This window comes from Pinus tabuliformis, chromosome 9 (assembly GCF_031772625.1).
Source record: "Pinus tabuliformis cultivar Carrire ecotype Pingquan chromosome 9, CPIR1, whole genome shotgun sequence".
NCBI lineage: Eukaryota > Viridiplantae > Streptophyta > Pinopsida > Pinales > Pinaceae > Pinus > Pinus tabuliformis.
Genome location: NC_142307.1, coordinates 791194881 through 791220625, shown reverse-complemented (window position 1 = coordinate 791220625; position 25745 = coordinate 791194881). Strand labels below are relative to the sequence as shown.

The following is a 25745-nucleotide window of genomic DNA, read 5'->3' as shown; positions in this document are numbered from 1 at the left end:
ATTTAATAGGATGCAAAGTCATTTGTCAATTTCTTTTCTTCTAGGCATCCACAATTGCATGATTATACTATGAATATATCATTAGAGTTCCCATGGCTCCTTACAGTTCCCTCCTTCCACCATGGTTGTCAAAACTGAGGATATACACATCCTTCTTCCTTTATTTCTTGTACCAACAGAACTCATTGAAAAGTAGACCCAAGCAAACTATAAAATAACAAAAAGCATGATGTTGATTTGTCAATCTAGGGTTAGAGGATGGAATCTTAGGGTTTTCAAGTACTAACCCTAGACCAAAGGATCCATATTTAACTCATAAAATTTAACCTTTCATACTTTCCATGAGTCCTAGATTCATACACTTGATTTACCCTACAACAATTCATGTCAGACCCTTAACAAAATATGCCATATATACCTCAGGGTTACATACCTGCTATTCCGGATGCCATGTTCTTTTCATGCAACAACTCAAAATATTCTTCCTAGTGATCCTCCCTTTGCACTATTATCTTTCTAAAATTAACAAGTTTTTATTCCTTAGTATTCACCTTGCAGTGCACAGGTCTTACACAAGATTGATAACTACCAATGCTTCTTATACCAAAAAATATCCTCACAAAGATTGTCAACAAACAATTGTGATATTATTGTCACAAGCATGTGACCTCACCCTCTGCCTGTAGTTTACTTTCCTTGCCATAGTGTGACCAAACCAATATACAACTTGTCCACTTTGGAATGCATAGGTCCCACGCAAACGATATTCTAAAATTTTTTTGGCCTTTCCAAATGCAGATACCATCAAGAATTAACTTGCACCAAAATGTTGTCATTGTGGCTTTCCCTTTTCTAAATGTGATCAAATAAATCACTGGACCCTAGAATTAGGGCTTTCAAAAAAGTTCCTTGGGAATAGACCCTTAAAATTAATAGAGCTAAACTTCAAGAATGATTCCAATTACACTACAAGTCATCAAGTACATCATCAAGTCATGACCCAGTACAATAAATGAAGACTGAACCTAGTTACATTTTCAACATGGTCGTGGTTATATATACTCTATTTGCTACTAATACATTGTGATGTGTTGCTGGTTAATTTAAGCATGAATCAATGAATGTTAAAAGAAAAGTAAAAATTGGTCATAAGTTACAATACTAATTCACTGCTTGTCTCAATAGTGTTCAAGGTTTCTATCAAAGACTACAAGACTCCAACTTAAAAAATCCATATCTCGAGATCTAGAGAACAAAATTAGACCTAGGAGGACTAATTGAAAATATTGGAAATAGGAGAATGATCTAGAAAAATCTATTTGACCAAATCCATGCAATAAACACTCCTAAAATTTAGCAGAAAATGGGGTTGCAAATTTGCAACAAACAATGTTTTCTGAGTGAGTTTTTAGGAAAACGTTATATAGACAGAACACATTGTTGTTGGGGTCTTGTCGCTAGATTATAAATTTTCCAGGAATATCACAAGACGCAATTGAGAGCTTAGATTTAGTTTTTATTTATTAATTAATTTGGATTTTATTGAATGTTTGTTTTCAAATGTTTCAATTTTGGGTTTTTCTTTCAATTTTGATATAATTATTTTAATAATAATTTTATTATTGTTTTGGCAGGATTTTGGAGAGTAATTACTAGCTGGAGGCTCAATGTTGATTAATGAAAATTTCAAAGTTAAAAAAAGGATTCTACAACTCCCAAAAAATAATAAAAAAATCATCAAGAATCTGCCTTGAATCAAGTCCCTATTTTGAGAGTTAAATTGCAAAAAAAAAGAAAAAAAAAATTATTCAAGAATCTGCCTTGAATCAAGTCCCTATTTTGAGAGTTAAATTGCAAAATTATAAATAATAACTCTGATAATGAGAGAGGGGTTCTATTTTCTGTAAACAAAGAAACTCTTTTCACTATTGTAAAGGGGAATTTTTGTGTAGAGGATAGAAACTCAAGCTTGAGTTTTGGGGATGGTTTCTAGACTTTTATTTTTCTATATCAAAGGACAAAGATTGTACACTATTGTAGATCCATCTTTTGATGGCAGAGTTTTAGAGCCTAGGAAGACTTTTTCATCTTGAAGAAGCACTTAGGACAATAAGGTTTTATGTAATGTATTTAATCTGAATACTATTATTCATTTGAATGCAATCATAGACTTTTGGTGTTGACATATTTCTTCCACGACTTGTATATTTTCGCATTGTTGTGAATTATGCATGTGCCTTTTCATATTACTAGCTATCTATTTATATGATTAAAAATCAACTATTCTTTAATGTGATCATGTATGATTGAATGCCTAGTAAATATTTACTTACATATTTATTAATATACATTTATTTAACAATCACTTGCATGTGTACTATTTCCATGCTATAAAGACTTTTCCTTGATCAATTTTTAGCCTGTAATATTTCTTCAAATAGAGCATTCATGAGATTAAATAATATCAGCTATCAGGACTATTTATGTAGCTTGACATTAATAAAAAATTTCATGTTAAATCCCCATTTATAAAACTGTTACACGCTTTCTATTTGTCAGGTTAGGATAGTTTTATTTGTCATTTCCATTATTAGTTAGGACTACATTTAGATTTATTTTAATTCATTTAAAACAAAAGTTTCTTTACGCGGGAGAAAACTTCCTAGTGGCTTGGCTGAGCCCAAATTTCATCCAGTCCAAAGATTACTTTCTTCAAGTAGTTGCAATTAGACAAGTATATCCTTTGGCCCATTAGTACTAGAAAATGATAAAATAAACCACTAGGTAAAATCTAGATTTAGAGATATTTTATGCATTTAGGTTAGTTTAGATTAGTTTATCCATTTAGTTTAGGTTAGATTTAGGTTGAGGTTATATTGGGGCCCTAACCGGGTGATTTCCTTAATGTTGGACATGTTCAATTTTGGCCATCAACATAGTCCAAACTTCTTCAGGAATATCGTCATCTAAGGCTATAGAAGGTGAGTAATTAATGAGATAATAGATTTCCTTATTTCTTCTACATAAAAATGGTTTTTCAATCCAAAATTTGACAACATACTTCTCACCTTTTCCATGATAGTGTGATTCATCCTTTCTATAGTACCGTTTTGTTTGGAAGTACCAGGGATTCTCTTCTCATGTTTAATTCCAAACCTATTACAATAATTCTTGAACGCACTAGACCAATACTCTCCACCATTTCCTATCTTCAAACACTTCGGCAATTTTTTAGTCTCTCTTTCAATAACAATATGAAAATTTTGAAATATCTCAAACACCTCACCTTTACTTTTCATAGGGTAGGCTCAAACCTTCCTAGATGCATCATTTATTAATGTGACAAAATATGAGGCTCCTCCTAAATACTTAACATTCATTGGCCCAAACTCATAAAAGTATATTACTTCTAATAAAATTAATTTTCTTTCACGACCACCTCTCATAAAAGAAACTCTTTGTTTTCTACCATAAATATAGTGCTCACAAAGATCAAGTTCATAGGATTTCAAACCTGGGAGTGGATTTTTACGAACAATAACTTTTAAGCCCTTTTTACTCATGTGGCCCAGGTGCTTATGCCATAAATCCATTGAGTTTCCTTATTTTGCAATATTAGTTGCATCTAATATCTTCTTTGTTTCCCTCATTCTATACAAGGTTCCTGTCTTGAATCCTTTAGCAAACACCAATGATGCTTTACTAATTTTCTAGTTGTCTTTCTCAAATGTTGTGGAGTAGCCTTCATCATTCAATCTTCCCATAGAGATAAAGCTCATACGCATCTCTGGAACATGCCTAACCTGTTTCAACAAGATACCTTATCCATCCATTGTCTTGATTCAAACATCTCCCACTCCAATAATATTACAAAAATGATTATTTCCTAAATTTACTCTACCATGACTCACCCACTTCATACACAATAAAATTATTTTTGCATTGGGTCACATGGTGAGATGCCTCAGAGTCAAGTACCCAATCAATGCCATTGTTGGTAGTATATAAATAGACTTCTTCTACTGAAATAGTAAATAAGACATCACTTTTAGAAGCTACAACAATGATCTCACCTTCATTTGTGGTGATTGATTTTTGTTCCTTCTATTACTTCTTCCAAAACCAATAATCATTTTTCTTATGTTTTGGTTTTCCATAGTGAAAACAAGTAATTCTTCATGTTCTTGATTTCAATTTTCCTCTTGATTTTGAACACCCTTGTTTGCTACATTCAATTTTCCTTCCATGATCAACTAAGGTTAGCGCTTCTCCTCCCTAGTTTTCCACAATTGATTTGCATTGCAACTCCTCATTCATTAAACTTCTGCTAACATCATCAAACTTCAGGGCCGCAACAGGTGTTGTAGTGCTCATAGCTACTATCAAATTCTTCCAGTTGTCTAACAACAATGTAAACTTTGAAACGGGAACTGTAAACTCAAAATGAGAACTCCAGTAAGAAAACCCAAAAAAACATGAAAAACAACACCTAAAACGAAAAGTGTTGATACTGGAATATATATATATATATATATATATATATATGGGGTATTTTTTCAACATTTTAAAAATATTGGAGTAAAAGCCAATAAAAACCAATTTTTTTGTGTGAAAAACATCGTGAAAACAAAAATTGTTAATGTTGGAATAACATCATTTTTTTAGGATTGACATGGACCCTCCAGAAAAATAAAATGAAACAAAATAATAAATAAATATTTAAATAAATAAAAATGAAAAATACAAAAGAAAAAAATCTAAATATTGAAAAAACAAAAAACAAACAAAAATATATATTAAAACATAAAACAATTTAAAAAATAATAACAACTAAATAAAAATTATATTAAGACATATATATATTTTTTAAATATGGCAAAATAAAAAATAAATAATAATAATAATAAAAGTCAAACATAAAAATGTAAAAAAAAAAACAAAATTAACACACAAAATTAAAAAGAAAAAGAAAAAGAATTGAATATATATATATATATATATATATATATATATATATATATATATATATATAGTTTTTTAAAAGATTTTTTTTTTAAAAGATTAACCCTCTATATATATATATTTTATAAAAAAATAATATAAATAAATAAAAACAATAAAAATAAACATTAAAATAAACAACTAATACATTATAATAAAATTAAAAACATAACAAACAAATAAAAACATGCCCATTTTTTTAAATAAAAATAAAGCATTACGAAAAAATAAATCACAAAATTAGTTTAAAAAATTAAAATTAAAATATATTAAGATTTCAGAAAAAATTAAAAAACACAAAAAAAAATAAATAAAACATAAAAAATTACAATTAAATTAAAAGAAAAAACCTTCAAAATTAAATATAAAAAACTTTAAACTTGCTTAAAAAAACATAAAAATCAATTAAAAAACATTAAAATGAAGTGTTATTAGAGACTTCCGCACTTTGTCATATTGTTAGAGATTTCCACAATAATACTATGTAACATGTGTCCAACTTTTCAAATGGTGATTCCATCCATCATGAGGACCACAAAGAGCCCTTGATGATGGGTGGAGTCACCATCTGAAACGTTGGACAAATCACACATGTTACAGAATATTATTCCGGAAATCTCTAACATTAAAATTAAATTACAAAAAAAAAAAAAAAAAGGTTTAAAAAAATTAAAAAGATTAATAATATATATATATATATATATATATATATATATATATATATATATATAAACTATAAAAAAAATAAATTAAAATTATGGCTCTATGTGGCCAGGGCGGGGGATGCCCGATTTGGTTGCAGCCTTGCACACCCGCTCACCCCAGCGACACATGGGCCTAGGGCGAGGGAGGCTCGATTATGAGAATCAAACCTCCCCTGCCCTGGGCCCATGCGATTGCCGGGGTGGGTAGGGGGGTGGAGCTGCAACCATGCAACCCCACCCCCATGTGGCTAGACGAGCCCAGGGCAGGGGGCCCTCCGCACGTTGGGGCATAGTTTTTAATTTTATTTATTTATTTAAATATTTTTTTAAATGTATTTTTGTTTAATTATTATTTTTTAATATTTTTATATGTTAATTGCATTTTATTTTATTTTATTTTTAAAAATTATTTTAAGCTTTTTTGTTTTTAATTATATGTTTTATTTAATTTTTTAACATTTTTTTGTTGTTGTTATTTTTTACTTAAAAGTTTATAATATTTTTTTGGAAAAAAAACTTCAAATTTTATCACTTTTTGTTATAAAATTCATAAAAATATCATAAAATTTCCTATTTTTTCATTTTTTTATTTTTTTTATTTGACATGTCATTTTTAGTGAAAAGATATGCAAAATGTATATTTTTTGTCCAGTGTTTAAAATTATTATTTTTTAGTGACAATTATTTTATGTGTATTGAAGTATTAATTAACGATATATAAATATATAAAAAATCCTAACCTCAAAATATTAATGTTATTTTTTTTTTGTTAAAAAAATCAATATAAAAAAACATTGCAAAGAAAAACAAAAATCACATGTTTAGAAAACTCTTGAAAAACAAACATGTTAGGACGAAAAACAAGAAGAGGAATAAGACAACTTAAAAAATGGTTAAATAATCAACATTTAAAAAGAAAATTGTGCATACTTAAGACATAAGAAAATTTAAAGTGTCAAAAATATGCCTTAAAAGAAAATTATTGATGCTTTCAAAATCTGCATAAAAATCACCAACATTAAAAAAAATCATCCATGATTAATACATTAGAAAAGTTAAAGTGTTAAAAATAAATCCTATAAAAGAAGTGGTTGATGTTGCATCAACACTTTTTAAAATTAACATGAAAATCACCAACATTTTAAAAAATTTGTTCATATTTGATAAATAAAAAAATTTGAAGTGTCAAAAATATGCTCCAAAAAAAGGTGTATTCTGAATCAATACTTTTCAAAATCAGATGAGTTTTTGCTACCTCAAAAAAATGGGTACTCAGTACAGTTCCCATTTCAAAGTTTACATTGTTTTAACATGGAACACATAAGTAAGATGACTTTTATTTCATCATCGAAAACAATTTTGACAGAGGCAAGTTGACTAGTAATTATATCAAATTTGCTCAAATGCTCTGCAACTAAAGCCCTCCTTCATCTTGAGGTTATATAGCTTCTTCATTAAGAAAACATTATTTGATGTCATATTTTTCTAATTCAAATCATGCAGCTTCTTCCCCAACCCTTCTACTATTTTCTCACCTGCTATATTAAAGTAGACATTCTTTCCCAGGTAATGCCAAATAGTAGTCATGAATTTCTTGTCCAATAACTTCTAGGCTTCATCTATTATTGTTGGAGGTTTCTTTACCACTCCTTCAATTAGCAAATACTGATACTTTAGAATCAATGTATCCTCCATTTGTGATTTCCATAAGGCGAAATTGACCCCTTTCATTGTATCCATATCACTTATTGTATTAGTCTCCATACTACTAAGAGGCCAAGCTTACACCATTATCAATAACACCCTATAGCTATGATATCAATAGTTGATAAAAAAAAGACAACAAAAAAATAAATTGAAAATAAATTAACTCATAAAGTAGACACATAATTTATGTGGAAAACCCCATTCATGGTAAAACAATTAGAAAGAGAATAAAACCTTTTTATTACAATAATTTTTGTTCTCTTCTTTTTACTCACTTTTGTAAAAATAAATCATTACAATACCTTAAATTACGAATACCATAATTACCGAAACAACTTTTACTTTAATTTACTCTCACACCTAATAATCTCAATACTAACAATAATCTCAATACTAACAATAGAACACTAACACTAAACAAATACATTGGAAAATATACCCATTATTACTCTTCTAAATAACATCATAACTTACACCTTTGTATAAATTGAATCATTAACCTAGGCTTACTTTATTCTTTAATGAGAAATACCAAAAGTTAAAACTACAACCAAAAAAATTCAAAACATAGCTTATAATGGGTAATTATTCTTGTAACAAACGCATATTAACTTTCATGTTTAACAACTTTCAGCATTCTTCTGTCTCTACTAAAAAGATTAGCTGATAACTCCATTTCCCCTCAAAATAAATTTTGGAAACTTCTAAGCACTTTCATTGTAATGTGGTACGTAGTGTAAGCGGGGCTGCCTAGCCTTAGTGTGCCTAACTCTACGAGAATTGGATCGAAAACTTACACATCATGTTGCAAGCAATGATCGAACATAGTGGCACAAATGAATTAAGTTGACTTCCAAAACATTTCAAATGTTTCAAACCCTCGATCCTATTTTCCAACGCTTTGTAAAAATAAAATTGTTTATACCATTCCAAACCCATAAATTTAGTAAATGCACTCCTTATATACACCTCCTTGAAACAAACTTAAGTGAGCAAGTCAAATATGGATTTTTTATTTTTATTTTTTCTTATCATGTCATATACTGATGCGTAATGTTCGGATGGTTAAAAGTGGTTGGAATTTGGCCAAAAATTTTCAAAAAATCTTGCAGTAGCAATTTTTGAATCATATTTTTTATGGTGGAAATAAATTTAACACCATCAAAAATCTTTGAGACACTCAAAATCTTAAAATTTGACAACTATAACTTAGATTTACAAAAATCCATACCAAATTTTACCACAATCTTACCAAAATTTCTATAATTTTCAAAACAAATTTACAAACTAATTAAACTATTACTAATAATTACATTATATAAAAAATTAAAACTTCCCTTACACTACTAAAATAATGGAAAACCAACATTCTCTTTGGATGGCACTTTTACACATATGGAAAACCAACATTCTCTTTGCAAGACATTTTTACACATATTACCTAAGAAAGTGCCTTGTGATGTGAGCGTGGTGCTTTCAACTCATATATCAAAGTTTATTCTCGACACCCTTCATAATAATTCCTTTTTCTTTAATACATGTGTCACATTCAGATTTAAAAAATAAATTTAAATATGCCTTCCCTGTCCTCTTTATGTTACCTCAAAATAAAGCGCTTCCTCCATTCACAAGGTTTTACAATACAAGGACAGAATAAAGTTTATAGCAAAGTCCAATATTCATGACCTTGGGATGATGAATTTCAAAACTCAACCCAATGCCCGAACAATTTGTACCTAAGTTTGGTTCAGTCAAGTCTCAAGTGAATGTGATAAAAGTTTCAAGTTCAAAAGTCTCAAGTGAGTGTGATAAAGGTATAAAGTTCAATTAAATTAAATTAAATTAAATTATATTATATTTGGGAAAAAATATTTTAATTTAAAAGTTATTAAATTTTTATTTTTTTTATTTTTATTTTTTTTCTTTAATAATATAGTAATTTGAATTTAATAAAAAAAATTTTATTTAATAATAATTATAGTAATATTTTAATATAGTTTAGATTTAATATTGTTTTTTTTTATTCAAATTTATAAAAAAAATTATATAAAATTTTTAAATGCATTATTATTACCATTCTTAAAAAAGAGTACTTATATGATATATTTATGTAATAAGTTTAATTTGTTTATTATATAATATAAAGCATGTTATATATTTAAGTTTATTTTATTATTATTTAATATAAAGTAAATTATATATTTAAGTTTATTTTATTGATAATAAATGTATATTTTTTTTAAATTATATATATGTGTGAGATGTTACATCATTATTGATATACAAGTTGAATTTTTTTTATTATGAATTTATTTAATATTAATAAATCTCAAATTTTTTAAAATATAAATTATTTTTTCAAGTGTAAATTATAAATATTTTTTCTAGTCATAACATATATTCTTAAATTTTTGTAAATTTCAATGAAAGTTGTTATTGTAGTATTATGTTTTTAGTGTTATAAGACACTATGTATAAATACAAAACTCATTAAATGATTTTCATGCATTTCTCAAAATATCAATAGAGGAGTCTTTTGGAAGAGAATTTCAAATAACCCTCTATGCTCAATTTAATATTATCTAATTCTCTTAATTCACATTATTTTTAAATATTACTAAATACAATGGTTGGTAATTGGATGTTCTTGATTTAAAATTTTACATTTGGCTTATGGTTTTAGGTTAGTTTCTAGAGAAAAATAATAACAATAAATTGATATATAGCAACGTCTATAAACGATGGAAAATAATAATGATATATCAAATATATAGAAATGAAGAACCTAAATTAAAGTAGTAGAAATAAAACCTACTCATAATTACGTGTATAGAAAGGCCTTTATCAACAATCTTATAGCATTCCATATATGACATTAAAAAAAATAAAAAAGATAAACCAAATTGATCTAATTCACGACTTTGAATCTCCGTTCTACACTTATACCAAATCATATATATATATATATATATATATATATATATATATATATATATATATATATATATATATATATATATATATATATATATATTAATAATTATCTTTATTTTAAATCAAATTTTATTTATATAAATATTTATATATTTAGTGTAATTATGAATATATATTTTATTTTATATTATTAACTAAATTTCATTGATTTTAAACATTATTTAAAAAAACCACATGTTTTAACACAATTTTTTTATTTTTATATTAATCTTATACTTATTACCTCAGTTTTTAAAAACCACATAAGCCACTTTTTCCAACACTTTTTTTTATTATATCAATCTTTTACTTATTACCTCAGTTTTAAAAAACTATATAAACCACATTTTTCAACACAATTTTTTTATTATATTAATCATGTGTTATATTAACACAATTTTTTTATTATATTAATCTTATTCTTATAACCTCAATATTTACCCTTTTCATATTAAAAATAAATAAAATATAAATATTGAATTAAACAAAACTCTCCTTCGCATATATTTATTTATTAATTATAAATCTCTTATTCATATTTATTATATCTTATTCATTCATATTTATTTAATAATTATATCACACTTTTTTTTCACCTCTATTTTATATTATAAATAAATAAACAAAATATAAATTTCTAATTGAACATAATAATTTGAATTAACTTGTAAAAACATAAAGATTATCAAGTCTTACTAACACAGCGGGTTGAGGATCAATGACCTAGGATCAAATCTAATGGGATAGGTCAAGCCTAGAAGATCTCAAACAACCAAAAAAAATACTTGTACATAAAGATTAACATTAAACACCACCTAAAAATGAGATATATTACAAATTAAGACATCCCTCAATTGAAAAAATTATATAAATTTCATAAATTCCACTAGCACAACTGTGTATATAAATTTCATAAATTCCATTAGCACAATTTCATAAATTCCACTAGCACAACCGCTTGAGGATGAGCCTCGTCAGCAAGATGACCCAGGATCAAACCGAATGGAGCAGTCATAAATTCAAGAGTCTCGTCAACAAGGTGACCCAGGATCAAACCTAATGGGGCAATCATAAATTCAAGAGTCTCATCAGCAAGGTGACCCAAGATCAAATCTAATGGGGCAGCCATAAATTCAAGAGTCTCGTCAGCAAGGTGACCCATGATCAAACCTAATAGGGGGCAGTCATAATAGGATCAAACCTAATGGGGCAGTCATAAACTCAAGAGTCTCGTCAGCAAGGTGACCCAAGATCAAACCTAATGGGGCAGTCATAAGTTTAAGAGTCTCGTCAGCAAGGTGACCCAAGATCAAACCTAATAGGGCAATCATAAATTCAAGAGTCTTGTCAGCAAAGTTACCGAAGATCAAACCTAATGGGGGCAAGGTGACCCAAGATCAAACCTAATGGGGTAGGTCAAGCTTAGAAAATGACAAACAATTTGACAAAAAAAAAACACTTATATATAAAGATTAACATTAAACACCACCTAAAAATGAGATATATTAAAAATTAAAACATCCCTATCACAAACAACTTGACAAAAAAACACACTTGTACATAACATTAAACACCACTTAAAAATAAAATATATTAAAAATTCAGACATCCCTATCACAAACAAAAAAACACTTGTACATAAAAATTAACATTAAACACCACCTAAAAATAAAATATATTAAAAATTAAAACATCCTATCACAAACAACTTGATAAAAAAACACTTACACATAAAAATTAACATTAAACACCACCTAAAAATAAAATATATTAAAAATCAAGACATGCAGAATTTACATATAACTTTTTTCAATAAATTCCACTCCAATCGATCCTATTAGTGCATAAACAAGTTCTTACGGGTTTTTGCCAAATCCAGTAATAAAGCTCTGTGACATACTGTATTTAACTTTACAAAGAGTAAATTAATGTGAACTAAATATAGCTATACGTTTTCCATGATAATATGTTTTTAGACTCTACCGACATGCCCTAAATGTTGCACAGAGCTCCGCCTGAAAGCTTTTCACTCTGAAGCAGATTGATACTGCTCTATGATGTTGAGCAAATTAGAAACATATTGAGCCCACGATTCTCTAACCAGATTCTGATTGCTATTGACCTTACTGCAGTTCAGGCGGATTTCTCCGCTTGTTCCCGTTAGAGGACTTATGTTTCCCATGTTGATCATCGAGTTGGAGAAATTGGAGAAAAAATCAGTCTGACTACTGGTGTAGTCATTCACGATAGAAATGGTGCTGGCTCCCGTTGTGTTAAGCAGTTCTTGATCTGACTGGAGCAGTCCCATTTCATTTTGGAGATTTATGTAATAGTTGTTGTCGAAGGTGTTTGGAGTGCCCGGATCAAGTGGTGTTAGGACGCTCCCGTTACCATTCAGTGGGCACGTGCTTTGCAGGGTGGATAGATAAGATGAATTCAGCGTCGGATCCGGATTGCCCGTTCCGCTGAAATTGTAAAGTCTGCTGCTGAACACTGTGCAGCGAGCTCGCCCGATTGTGTGCGCCCCTGGATCCAGTAAATACCAAATTTATAGATGCACACAAAGACTTTGAATCTGTGAAATGACTGTAACAAAGGAGAAGGCATTGAATCTATGAAATGAATGTAACACGATCAAATAAATCTATTTAAGTTTTTTTTCAAATATGTGTTTTTATCTTGTTTTGAGGATGAATTATATTGTAGATGCTGAATTATACTGGATGGTTCTAAATTGGTTGGCAAAAATTCTCTTGTGTGATTTTTACTTAAAGTTGTGTCATGAATTGGACCACATTAATTGTGGGGACCAAACCATTAGACCACAAGAATTGTGGGGACCAAACTTTCTCACTTAACAATTGAATCACATCTGGAGTTTATTGAATTAGATTAGCCTTATACCAAAGAAAATATCTTATTGACGAGTGAATTTTTTTTAATCTTATTTATTATTATTGTTATTATTTTACATTTTTTTATTATTATTTTATAATAATGGTTATGAAAAGCTTTTATTTTTGTTTTTAAAATTTTTATTTTTATGTGTTTCATGGTTTCCATAGATTGGTGAATTCAGCTAACTCAAACATGGAACATGACCTGGAAGCTAACTAAAACATGGAGCCTAACTGCCAGAGTGTCACAGAGTTTGAACCAATGAATCTCCCAATAACAAAAGTGCTAACTAGGGGCCATTTGAACTAACCCTTAAGGCTATGAAGAGTATGTGGTATTGTTGAAATACTTGAAATAAAATTAGCTTAGCTATATAAATTAAATGAGTTAAATCTTCAATAAACACCCATAAACATCAATCTATTACAAAACTTTAAAATTAAAAATATACAAAATAACTAAATTATAACTTTATTTTAAATTATTATTAATTATAAGAAAAATATCACAAAAATTAATATATCAGCTAAACATATATATGTTTATAATAATATGTTACAAGATTCTTACCTCTAGAGATTTTATATTTGTAAATAAAATTTGTTACAGTACTATAGCCCAATGCCTTGACTTATAAATAACACATGCTCTAAAAGTCATAACTCATTCATTTCATATGAAACTTGTTCATATGATAATTAATCAATTTAATTGAAAGTGTAGAAATGACATAACTATTTTTAAGATAAATTTCAATCTTTAATATGTAGCTACTATTAAGAATATTTTAGAATATTTAATAGAGGTTAAATCTTTCTCATTCACTTAATAATTATTGATAATTAAATTAAAAATTCTAGAAATTATATTGAAAAATAAACAAGCATAAAATTAATTCACGGCTAGAATTAAAATAAAATCTTAATATAATTCTTTTTTAAGTTAAAAATAATGAAAAATATAAAAAATTATTAATACTTTTGTTTCATCGATCTATGTAATCTTTTAATTGAAAAACAAAAATTCTAAAACCCTACACACTAGTGGGTCTACTTGCCCTTAAATTCCAAACACCATTAAAATATATGTAAAAATCATCTCCATCCGTTCAAAGCAAAATTTGTTGAAACACAAGTTGAGGAATACCTGACAAAGCAACTACATCCGTTAGCGAGAGTCCCACATCCTGAAACTTTGTTGTGATTACAGAGAGGTTGTCAGTTGGTGCAGGGATGGCCGTGTTTGCAAGAGTTGCGTTGGCAGTGGTGCTGTCCCGTCTTCCCAACTGTATAGTCCACGATGGACCGCCAGACTGCACCATTTAATTGTTATGGTGATCATGTTAGGGTTTCAACTTTCAAGTAGTGAAATCTAATTCAGAAAATCGGAGATATCAGAAAGTAAAACATTAACTCAAATAAAATCAAATAAATGACTGTAATCTCTATACAGACCAATACTACAGACTGCTCTGCAGCAATGGCAAGAATGTCGGCGCAAGAAACTGTTGCGTTGCATGCACTCTCTAGTGCAGACTTGATGTTGTCCACAACATCAAAGCCCCTGAGGGAATTGTTGTTGGGACCTGCTGTCTTTTCCCCTGTAAAATTGGCCGTGTCATCTAAAAGAACAGATCCATCACAGCCCTTGAAATCAATGAGAGAATGAAGTGTCAGTATTATAAATCTCTGTACTGAATACAAATCTATTCAATAAAGAGACATATTGCTACTTACATTAACAAAGCAGTCATGAAAGTGCAAACGAAGGAGAGAGGCCGCAATCCTTGAATCATTTTGCAGAGCTTGCTGGATGACCTGCCCCACTATATTGGTAACGTTGGGGCATGTACTCTGGTAAAAGGTAGGGCTCAGCTGAGCACTGGTGCATTGAAGGAATGCAAATGCAAATGCAATCCATGTAATATGAGTTGAACACCATCCAAAAGCCATGATGATTCCTTTCACTGGAAACGACATGACACTATCCTTGAAACATTGTGCAGAGTTTACGGTATAATATACCTCACAAAACTGCTAACAATGGGCTACGTATTCTGCTAAAAGTCAATGATCACCTGTGCGCCGGCGTCTCGGTCAATGGGCCGGCGCCGAGCATCGGTCAATCCATAAACCATGCGATGGAAAGTATCAATGTAATCCAACCGATATGCCATGACAACTCCAGTGGCTGTTTTTTTCCACGAGTCAGTGTCTTAGTGGGCCAGTACTGTCAAGCTCGAAAGCAACTATAGCATTGTCGGTCATCAAGATTCTACATTAATGAATACAGAGATTTGAGATTTATTTAAATTGATTTTATATATGTTTAAATTGGCTTTTTATATTAGATTATGTTGTGATGATGAGTAGTTATTATGAATCTCACACCAATAAAGCTGGATATATAATATTCTGGTCCATATGGAGTTAAAAATGTCCTGGGCTGTGATACCGGCTGCCAGCCCGGTCCTCTGGGCTGTCAGCCTGGTCCTGTGGGACGATATTGAGCATATAGACATATAGGTTTTGTAATTTTTTTTGGAATTTATTTTAACTTTATATATTATAAATAATGAAATTTTTCAAAATTTAAAAGTATTAAAATGTCATGTTTTTTTTAGGTTAAGGGTTTATTGTTGGCTTAAGACTTTTGGCACAAAGTCTAGGGTTTATTTTTCTAGAATAAGGAAATAGGTTGATGATCTAAGACTTTTGGCACAAAGTCTAGTGCTTATTTTTGTAGAATAAGGAAATAGGTTGATGGTCTAAGATTTTTGGCATTTGACAAAGCTTACTTTCTAGAATAAGGAAATAGGTTGATGGCCTAAAACTTTTAGCATCTGACAAAGCCCAATGCTTATTTTTCTAGAATAAGGAAATAGGTTGATGACCGAAGACTTTTGGCATGTGACAAAGCCCACTCTTTAATGGACTACCAACAAATAATATTAAGTGGAGTGATTTTTCTTGAAATAATATCAAGTAGAGTGGTTTTCCTTGAATAAATGTGACGAGTCTCATTACATTAAACAATAACAGCTAATAGTAATTACCCGACTGCTTCTTTGACCACCCAATTATATTAAATTTCCAGCTGTATAAAAAATATAAATATTTTTCATCATTTTATGTAGTTTTAAAAATGGATAATAAGAATGATCAACGCACAGATAAGAGAGGTTTGTTCTGGACCCTGGTTATTACATAGACTAATATCACCTTGAAAGAGAAAAACAACATTCTTAAGATGAAACATAGTGAAACGATGGGCTCTAGATGAAAGATGGTCAGACGATGGGCTTTTTGACTGAGTAAAAGCAACATCCTTTGAATGAGATGATGTGGTCACATGATGGACTTTTTGACTGTGGACGTCGCTACAGTGGTTAGTCGTGTATTTGGAAACGGTTTTAGAATTTAAGAAGGCGATTATCATGTCTTTTTTTCCAGAGTTATTTTTATTTTGGTTTTAGATTCTGCGAATTAAGGTTAATTGTTTAACTTTATTTATAACTTGTAATTTGATAATTTGAGTTTTAAGGGTTAATTTAGTTAATTTACTTTTTGTTGTTAAATATTTCGTTAGTTGAGAAATCACAAAGTCAAATCTGTTTGACACTTTTGGAAAAAAAACCTTACTTGTCTGACTAACTAATTGATATCTGTAACTTGATAATCCAAATTCCATAAATGTAATAAATAGTCTGTTCACTAACAATTTCTATGAAATTTTCTTAATTGAAGTTTATGTATTCTCTTATTAAACTTTTTTTTAAAACTGATGCGAATGAAGTTTGAGAGAGTAATTTCTTAAAAACGAAGTTTTTTAAAATCGCTTTATATTGTCGTTACCGTGGGCCCATAAAAACCAGTTTTTCCACCGACAGCCTAGTATGATGGATATATGCCCCGTTCTTATATTCATCCCCACCTAACCTATGAAAAGATGGATATATACTTGTATTCATCCCCACCTAACATATGAAAAGAGTAATTTAAGTATGGGCCTTAATAAATTAATAAATAAGAATCAAATTAAATATTAGTTTAAAAATGTTAAAGTTAATATTAAATTTAATGTTGATTTGTGTTTTTTAGTTGTATATATGAATTAGAGAATTAGTGATTACCGCATATATATATATATATATATATATATAAGGTTGGTCAAATGGCTTGGATTTATTAGTGAAAAGTGAGGAGTTTTTTTTATCTTTGGGTAAAGTTTAATTTTTAGGAGGGTCTAGCTTGGAGCCATGGGACACCTTGGCAATAGGGTGTTATTAAGGCACTCTTTGCATTGTCTCAGTAGCTCATGTTAGTACTATGTGGATACACTTTGAGGTTAATGAGCACAACCTCCACTATAGCTCTAGTTTTTACACACAGGAAATCCCGTGTGGGGGGCATTTAGATACACCATGAGATTATAGAGTAAGAGCATGGCTTGCACTTTAATCCCAAATTTTTACACACAAAGGCCACAAATCACATGATGAAGTTAAATAAGAGTGTGATGTCTCACTAATATGGATAACCCCAATTTTAGCACACAAAGCCTACAAATCACATGCCCAAGTTAGAGAATCACATGACGAAGTTAGATAAGAGGCTTGTACTATAACCCCCAATTTTTACACAAAGCCCACAAATCATATGACAAAGCCAGATAAAAGTGCAATGTCACTAGTGTGGATAAGCCCAATTTTAACACATACAGCCCACAAATCACATGCCTAAGTTAGGTAAGATGGTGATGCAATCAAAGATGAATACTCAAAGAAAAAGCTTGAAGATTTCATTTCTAGACATTGCAATTTATACACAAAGACGTCGAAGGGTCTATAGTGATTCCACCCACTGTCAATTATTTTCTACCTACAATCACCGACTATTAATTTCTACCAAAAATACTTTGCCGACTATAGAACAATGATTGTGATTATTCTAACACCTCCCCTTAATCACGACCTAAATGTTAACTTGCCTGTTGGTTTAAGTCTCAGCTAGACTTACAACATAATTTGATTTTCTACAACACACAACTTACTTCTACAAATTTCAAATTTAGCCTTTCTAAGAGGCTTGGTGAATATGCCAGCCACATTTTCATCTGTATTACAATATGTTAAGTCAATTTCTTTTGATTGCACTTTTTCTCTTACAAAATGATGTTGTGTTTCTATATGCTTTGACCTTGCATGATATACATGATCGTTTTGCAATTTGATAATGCTTTGATTGTCACATTTGTTGTGTTTCTCCGACATCTTCAAGTATCCTTCTAAACCATATTGCTTCTCAGGTAGCACTACTTAATGCTTTATACTCAACTTCAGTGGATGACAAGGAAATAATTGGTTGTTTTTGCTCTTAAGCCTATATTGAACATGTACTATATAGTGGTAGATTTCCTGTCATATGGATTTCCAGCCCAATCAGAATCAGAATAACCTGCCAACTCAACATCAAATTCATTAGTATACATAATACAAAAATTAAGTGTTCCTTTTAGATATCGAAGGAATTTCTTTGCTGCTTTCCAGTGGCTTTCACAAGGCTTAATCATGAACTGACTAAGTATGCTGACAAAATATGCTATATCTAGCCTGGTAGTGGTGAGGTAGTTCAAACTTCCCACCAATTTGTGATACAAGGTTCCTTTCACCTCTTTAGTTCCATCATCACTATACAATTTAGTATTTTGTTCTAAAGGAGTAGATACTGCCTTGCATTCAATCATATTGAACCTTTTAAGGATTTCCCTTATATATTTGCTTTGTGTGCTTAGTGTCTTACTAGATTCCCTAAAAAATTCAAGACCTAAACAATAATGAAATTCACTGAGATCCTTCATCTCAAATACCTGTGACAATTGACTTTTAATTTCTTCAATAAACTTGGATGCATTTCCTGTTAAGAGAAGATCATCAACATATATAGATATCAAAACAACATTCCCATATTCATCTTTCTTGATGTATAGGTTAGGATAATTTTTGCTTCTCATGAAACCTTTCTCGTAAAAGAAAGAATCAATTTTCATATACGAAGATCTTGGTGCTTATTTCAAACCATATAAAGCTTTCTTTAACCTACAAATTGAATGCGTCTGTCCCTATTTTAAAAACCCTTCAGATTGAACCAAATAAACTTCTTCTTTTAACTCAACATTTAAAAAGGCGGATTTGAAATCTAATTGATGCATTTTACAATTATGTTTTGTAGCTAATGTAATCATGATTATAATTATGTTCAACTTAGCTATAGTTGCAAAAATATAATCATAATCAATTCTCTCTTTTTGTGAATAACCTTTTGCAACCAATCTAACTTTATACTAATCAATACTTCCATAAAAATCAAACTTGGATTTATACAACCATTTGCATCCTATAGGAACTTTATTTTAGGAAATTCGGTTAATTCTCATGTGTCATGCTTCATTATAGAGTTATATTCTTCATTAATTACATCTCTCAATTCTTTATATTCTTTATCCTCTTCATAACTAGAAGGTTCTACAACATTCATTACAAGAGACATTAATGCATAATCTTTATAACTTATAGGTTCCTGAATTTTACATGATGACCTTGTTGGAGTTGTATTGCTTTCATCTTTCTTTTTGCTTTGTGGAGTCTCTTCACCTCTTATTGGAGTGTCATGACTTCTTGATGCTCCTTGCTCTTGAACTTGTACATGTTTCTATGCTTATTTTTATTGTTGTTCAACAATTGTATCTATTTTTACATAATCATCAATATTATGCCATACAACAGTATTATTCATTTTATCACCTTCATCTGCATTTTCATGAAACACCAAATCCCTACTTGAAAGCAATCTATGGGCACTGGGATCAAACAACTTGCATACATTTTTATCATCACAATAACCAATAAATGTGCACTTAATTGACTTTGCATCAAGTTTTATTCTTTCATCTTTTGGAATATGAGCAAATGCCTTGCATCATAAAAATCTTAAATGACTCACTTTTGGTTTACACCCATAAAATGCTTCAAAAGGTGTTTTGAGATCTAAAATTTTGGTTAGACTCCTATTTTTCAAATAAATAATAGTATTAATGGCTTCATCCCAAAAACCATTATAAACATTTTTACCTTGAAGCATACTATGTGCACATTCTACTAGTGTTATGTTTTTCCTCTCAACAACTCCATTTTGCCGAGGTGTATGTGGCATTGTAAATTTTTGTAGAATCCCATTGCTTTTACAATATTGATTAAATTCTCTTGATTTATATTCTCCCCTGATCAGATCTGAGAATTTTGATGCACTTGCTAATTTGTTTTTCCACCATATTTTTGAACTCTTTAAAGTACTAAAAAACATCACTCTTCTTTCTTATGAAATAGACCCATGTATACCTAGATCTATCATAAAAAAGGAAAAGAAAATACCATGCTCCACCAAGAGATCTAGTTTTCATAGGTCCACATACATCAATATGAATCAATTCAAGTATTTCCCTTTGTGTTTTCTCTTTATGTACAAGAAATTCTTCTCTATGTTGCTTTCCAAGTACACATGCTTCATATTCAACATGATCATTCTTCATAACATGAAGACCTTCAACAATTGTGTTCTTTTGAAGTAACATTAAATCATTGTGATTTAAATTCCCATACCTTTGATTCCATAACTCTACTATTGACATTACTGTAGATGACAACACTTGATGACTATCTCATTCACATCCAACTTGTACAACCATCCAACTCTGGTACCTATGGCAATAAACTTGTAGTGATTTTGAATGTCTTTAGCAACACATTGTGATTTAACAAATTCCACCTTCAAATCTTGGTCGGCAATAGTAGAAACATAAATTAAATTCTTTTTGATAGAAGGAACATACATTACATTATGGATCCATCTCTCTTGTCCATTGGGAAAATTCACATCTATTACTCCATAACCTTGAACTTTAAGTGATTTTTTATCTCCTAGATAAACATATGTTCCATCAATGTTCTCATAATATCCATCAACCCAATCATTATTACAAGCCATATGAAGTGATGCACCAGAATCAATGAACCAAGCATTCACATCATCGGTTTTCGTAGACGATGCAACATCAGAAACAAACAATCTAATATTTTTAAATCCATCATTGATGAGGTGTCTTTGTCCACAAAATTTCCATTATGCCTTATGTTTATTTGTTTAGACTTATTATACTTTCTTTTATAACAATCTTTAGAGTGATGCCTAGGTTTTCTAAATAATAAAAATCATCATTTTTCTTATCATGAGTTGGAAATTTAGATTGTGCCATGCCTTTTTTTTTTCTTGAAATTTGCCTCCTTTGTTCTTGTCCCATGGCTTGCCTCTGTATGACTGTTTCCCCTTGGCTAAAAATGCTAAATATAAACTATTAGAGCCCAAATTAAAACTCTCCACCCTCTTCCTCTTGTAGAAGAATTCCTGTCAATTCATCAAATGTAGGAGGCTTCCCCCTAGTTGAAAGACATGAAACAAAAAATTGATAATCTTGCACTAAGTCATTTAATACGATGGTGACCAAGTCAGTACTAGACACCATTTCACCAATATTGATCTAGATTTATGTAGGAATGAAACGAAATACAAACATAAATAGAAACACAAAGCTACAACGAAAACAAGACTTTGATTCGTTAATAAAAAAGTACTGAAAATTGTTACATGCAAAATGGAAATAAACTAGTTCGGGTGATGGTAGCTTATCTCTGAGAAGTGATGTGGTGGCTACATGCCTTCTAAACTATGTTACAATGAGGCTCAGATGATTTTTTATCATTAAGAAACAATGGGAAACCCTAAACATCCAATAAACTAACCCTAGTAGATGAAGCATCAAAAGCTTGTGGGCCCCATTGGTGTTAGTTGGAACGTCAACTTCCCGGGGTCATAACTGTGGTGTACGATCTTCGTTCGACTATCATAACACCTCATTTTGAAGATCTCCAAGAAAAGGAAAAAATAAGATTCATAAATTGGTCTTGCACTCTTCCTGTGTCTTCGTTTTCCTAAAATATGTCTTTTAGGCCCTCACAACGGCTCCATAAGTTTAGGACTCGAAAAACTGCCAAAAAGAGTAAGTTGTGCTACAATTAAGAAAACTAAGAGAAACAATGGTGGGGGTCCAAGTGGAATAGGCAGGTGGCCACCAATATCCACCTGGATCAAATATCTCCTAACTTATCACTTAAATCTTTGACATGAGACATGAAATTGCTTATATTTTCATTTGCTTCCATTTTTATAGACAAAAACTTAGTCTTCAAAAATAAGATCTGGTTTGTATTTTTGTTTCATACAAATCTTTGAGCACATCCCACATTTCTTTTGATGTCTTGCAATCTCTAATGTGAGGAATTATATTGTCCTTTACAGACATACACAACAACACGTTTGCTTTCGTCTCCTGTTCCAATCTGGAACAGAAGCTGCAATAGTGGGTTTGGGCTCATCCCCACTCACAATTGGCCATAGATTATAACCCTCTAGAATTGTCAACAACTTGAATTTCTAGTTCACATAATTTCCTCCATTAATAAATTTATTCAAATAAGAATCAATGGTATTTTTAAATGTCTCCAAAAATGCACCGGATCTCAAATAAATACCAAATAATCCTTGATCCAAACACCAAATATAAAATCTACTTTCACCACACATTTTTACCACACCATAGTTTTTTTACCAACAACTTATTTTCTTAAACTCCTTTCCCCACTTCAAAAAAAAATAGTTTAAAATCCTTATCTCTCCTTTAACCCACACACAATTTACTTTCCATTAAAAAACAAACTCAAAGAAATTATTTTCACCATTAGGAAAGCATTAGAAAAGCACCCGACACATTTTTATTAAATAATATCACCTCACACTTTCCCAAAAACAAATTTGAATTTGGAATTTTAGCCAAACTCACGAACCAACTTTGTTACCAGAGCGATGATGACTCCCAAACAACTAACTCTATTCCTTGTGACCGACGGTCGACTTTTCAAAACAACAAAGACTTACACCGTATGTAGTGCCTCTGCCTCTCACCACCTCATATAGCTAGAAATATTTTTATTCTATTTTTAATCAAATTTCAAATTAATTTTAACATTGTTGAAATTAATATTCACATCTTACTTCATTAAAATATTGAATCTATATGCCATTAAAAGAAACTTAATAAAAGCTTTTATTTATTTTCAAGCATTATAAATCACATTTCAATCTACTTCATTTAAAGCAGCAACCCATTGAGAGAGAGACATTAACATTTTAATTTATTCAGAGAATTAATTTATCATTATTTGTTATTTAGTGTAAGATCTAGTTATGTAAGTTTTTTTGTTTTTTTTTTATGTATTGTTTTATGAGTTATTTTAAAATTAGGACTTATTAGTTCAGCATACCTTTTTTTTATCTTTGAACTTAAAGATTGATGTTAATGTTCTTTTTAATTTTATAAAGGTTAATAATCATTTATTTTTTTACTTAATTAGAGTTGTCTAAATTATTTCTTAAATCTAGCAAGAAGCTCCTTTAAAGTATTTTAGTCTTTTTCATCCTCACCCACTTACCTCCTCTTCCACTTATTTATTTAAAGATTATCCTCTCATGTCTCAAGGATGTATTACTTGAACTTCTTCGAACACATCTTAACTAGAGGGATCATATTCATGATTAAGGTGTTTTTTGAATTTTCCCTTAGAATTGCCAAAGATCAAAACCCTTCACTCTCTCCTATGATCTCTACTATAGTCCTTCCTTAGAGGATTAGAACCCCATATGGTAAACTTACTCTTTATCATTATTCATCATGATGACTTCACAATGAAACAAGTCATTGTCCATCTAAGAACTTCTGTTAATGTTAGAACAACTCTTCCCTATAATGCCCTTGGTACTGAATGCTTCTTTCCTACACCATGAACCCTTCAAGGATTTAAAAAATCCTAGATTTGACCTTGTAAATTTGTTGAGGCCACTTTGACAGTTGGCCCCAAAATAGTGGACATCCATTTTTTGGTACTTCCAATTGACTTAGACCAAAAATCCATCCTCGATTTTCTTTGATTGGATGCAATAATGGCTATCCCATCACCCCTTCATGGGTGAGCTACTTTTCTTCCATGAAGACATGGCTATTCTTTTTATCAAGATATTGCTTCTTTATCTTCCCTCCCAGAGGCTACTCTTAAGGTCCATTTATTGGGTTCTTCATTTTTTGAATAAGTTTTGATCAAATTTTCCAGAAAAGCGCTGCAGAGACAAGCAACGTAAGAAAAATGGATAAATGAACTAGAAAGCGACAAATGAAGAATAGAAACCAGCAAGTGATGAAAAGAGCAATTGCATCGGGACTCACCAAGGCCATGGAATAAGGATCGATATGTCAATTTTGAAAGAATAAATTGAAAGTGACCAAAGCAGTTGGATCTCATTAAAGGGGTTAAGCAGGACCAAATCAAGCGAGCGTGTATGCTAGCAGAAGGATAAATCTATATAAAGCCACATAGATCAAGTTGTAAGGGAGATAGAGAGAAACAAGCTGACATGCTGTCGGAAAACAAACTGAAGCCCCTTTATGTATTTTGAAGTAAATTTTCCTTATCCGGTTGGTCATGAAGGAGTCTTGATTAGACCTTGCATAGATTTTGTAGATTTACATTGTAATGGATTAGTCCCATGAAAGATAATAACATAATAATGTTGCATACTTCTACCTATGTGCACTTATGAATGATAATGTATAGTATGGTATTTTAAATTTTTTCTAAAGTTCTTTGTTAATTCTCTATTGTATGTCTAATTATTCTTGTGTAAGAGATAATTGAAGATATATTAATGATTATGGAGTTGGTGTACTATTTACTTAATTAAATGAATCCTGTTACTGTCTAAATTCGCCACATAACACTTGAAGTCTCGGTATGCCTCGAGTGAGATGTTTCTCCCTCACAGAAGAATGAAAATGCCATCATTGCATTAGAATATGACGAACTATTTTGTTGGCACGTTGTGGTTGAACCCTGGGTCCCTACAAAAAAACTCTTCGCCAACACCATCCCTTAATGATTTCTTCCATGAAGAATGTAGGCTTCTTTGAGACTCTTCCTCTTCTTCATTAAACTATAACTTCCACTAGGCCAAAATTTTCTTCTAGACGAGCTTGCGTTTTCTTCTCAAATGTATTGAGCATCCTTCTATGCACCTTGCTGGGTTGCTCATATTCTTGATCCTCTCTGCTTTATTCTCCTACCTTGACCTTCATGGGGTAGTCCTTCCTTCCTTCTAACTTAGCTTCTTGTGCCCTTCTTTACTGTGGGACCTTTGTGGGGCCAACTTGGGAATTTTGTTATTAGTATCATTTACCTCAAGATGCCATTAGTTCATTTGATTCTCCTTTTTCTTTGCCTCATCCATATCATTTTTCTCCAAC

At 30.5% G+C, this 25745-nt stretch overlaps 1 protein-coding gene across 1 annotated transcript; it reads right to left on the bottom strand.

Annotated features, from left to right (window-relative positions):
• Nucleotides 1-12176: 12176 nt before the first annotated feature.
• LOC149151116 (peroxidase A2-like) lies at nucleotides 12177-15336 on the bottom strand. Its single transcript, XM_089437974.1, has 4 exons — nucleotides 15020-15336; nucleotides 14738-14929; nucleotides 14430-14595; nucleotides 12177-12911 (listed from the first exon to the last, which is right to left on the bottom strand). The coding sequence occupies exons 1-4, from the start codon at nucleotides 15260-15262 to the stop codon at nucleotides 12412-12414; spliced, it is 1101 nt and encodes a 366-aa protein (XP_089294100.1). The 5' UTR covers nucleotides 15263-15336; the 3' UTR covers nucleotides 12177-12411.
• Between the last annotated feature and the right edge of the window lie 10409 nt (nucleotides 15337-25745).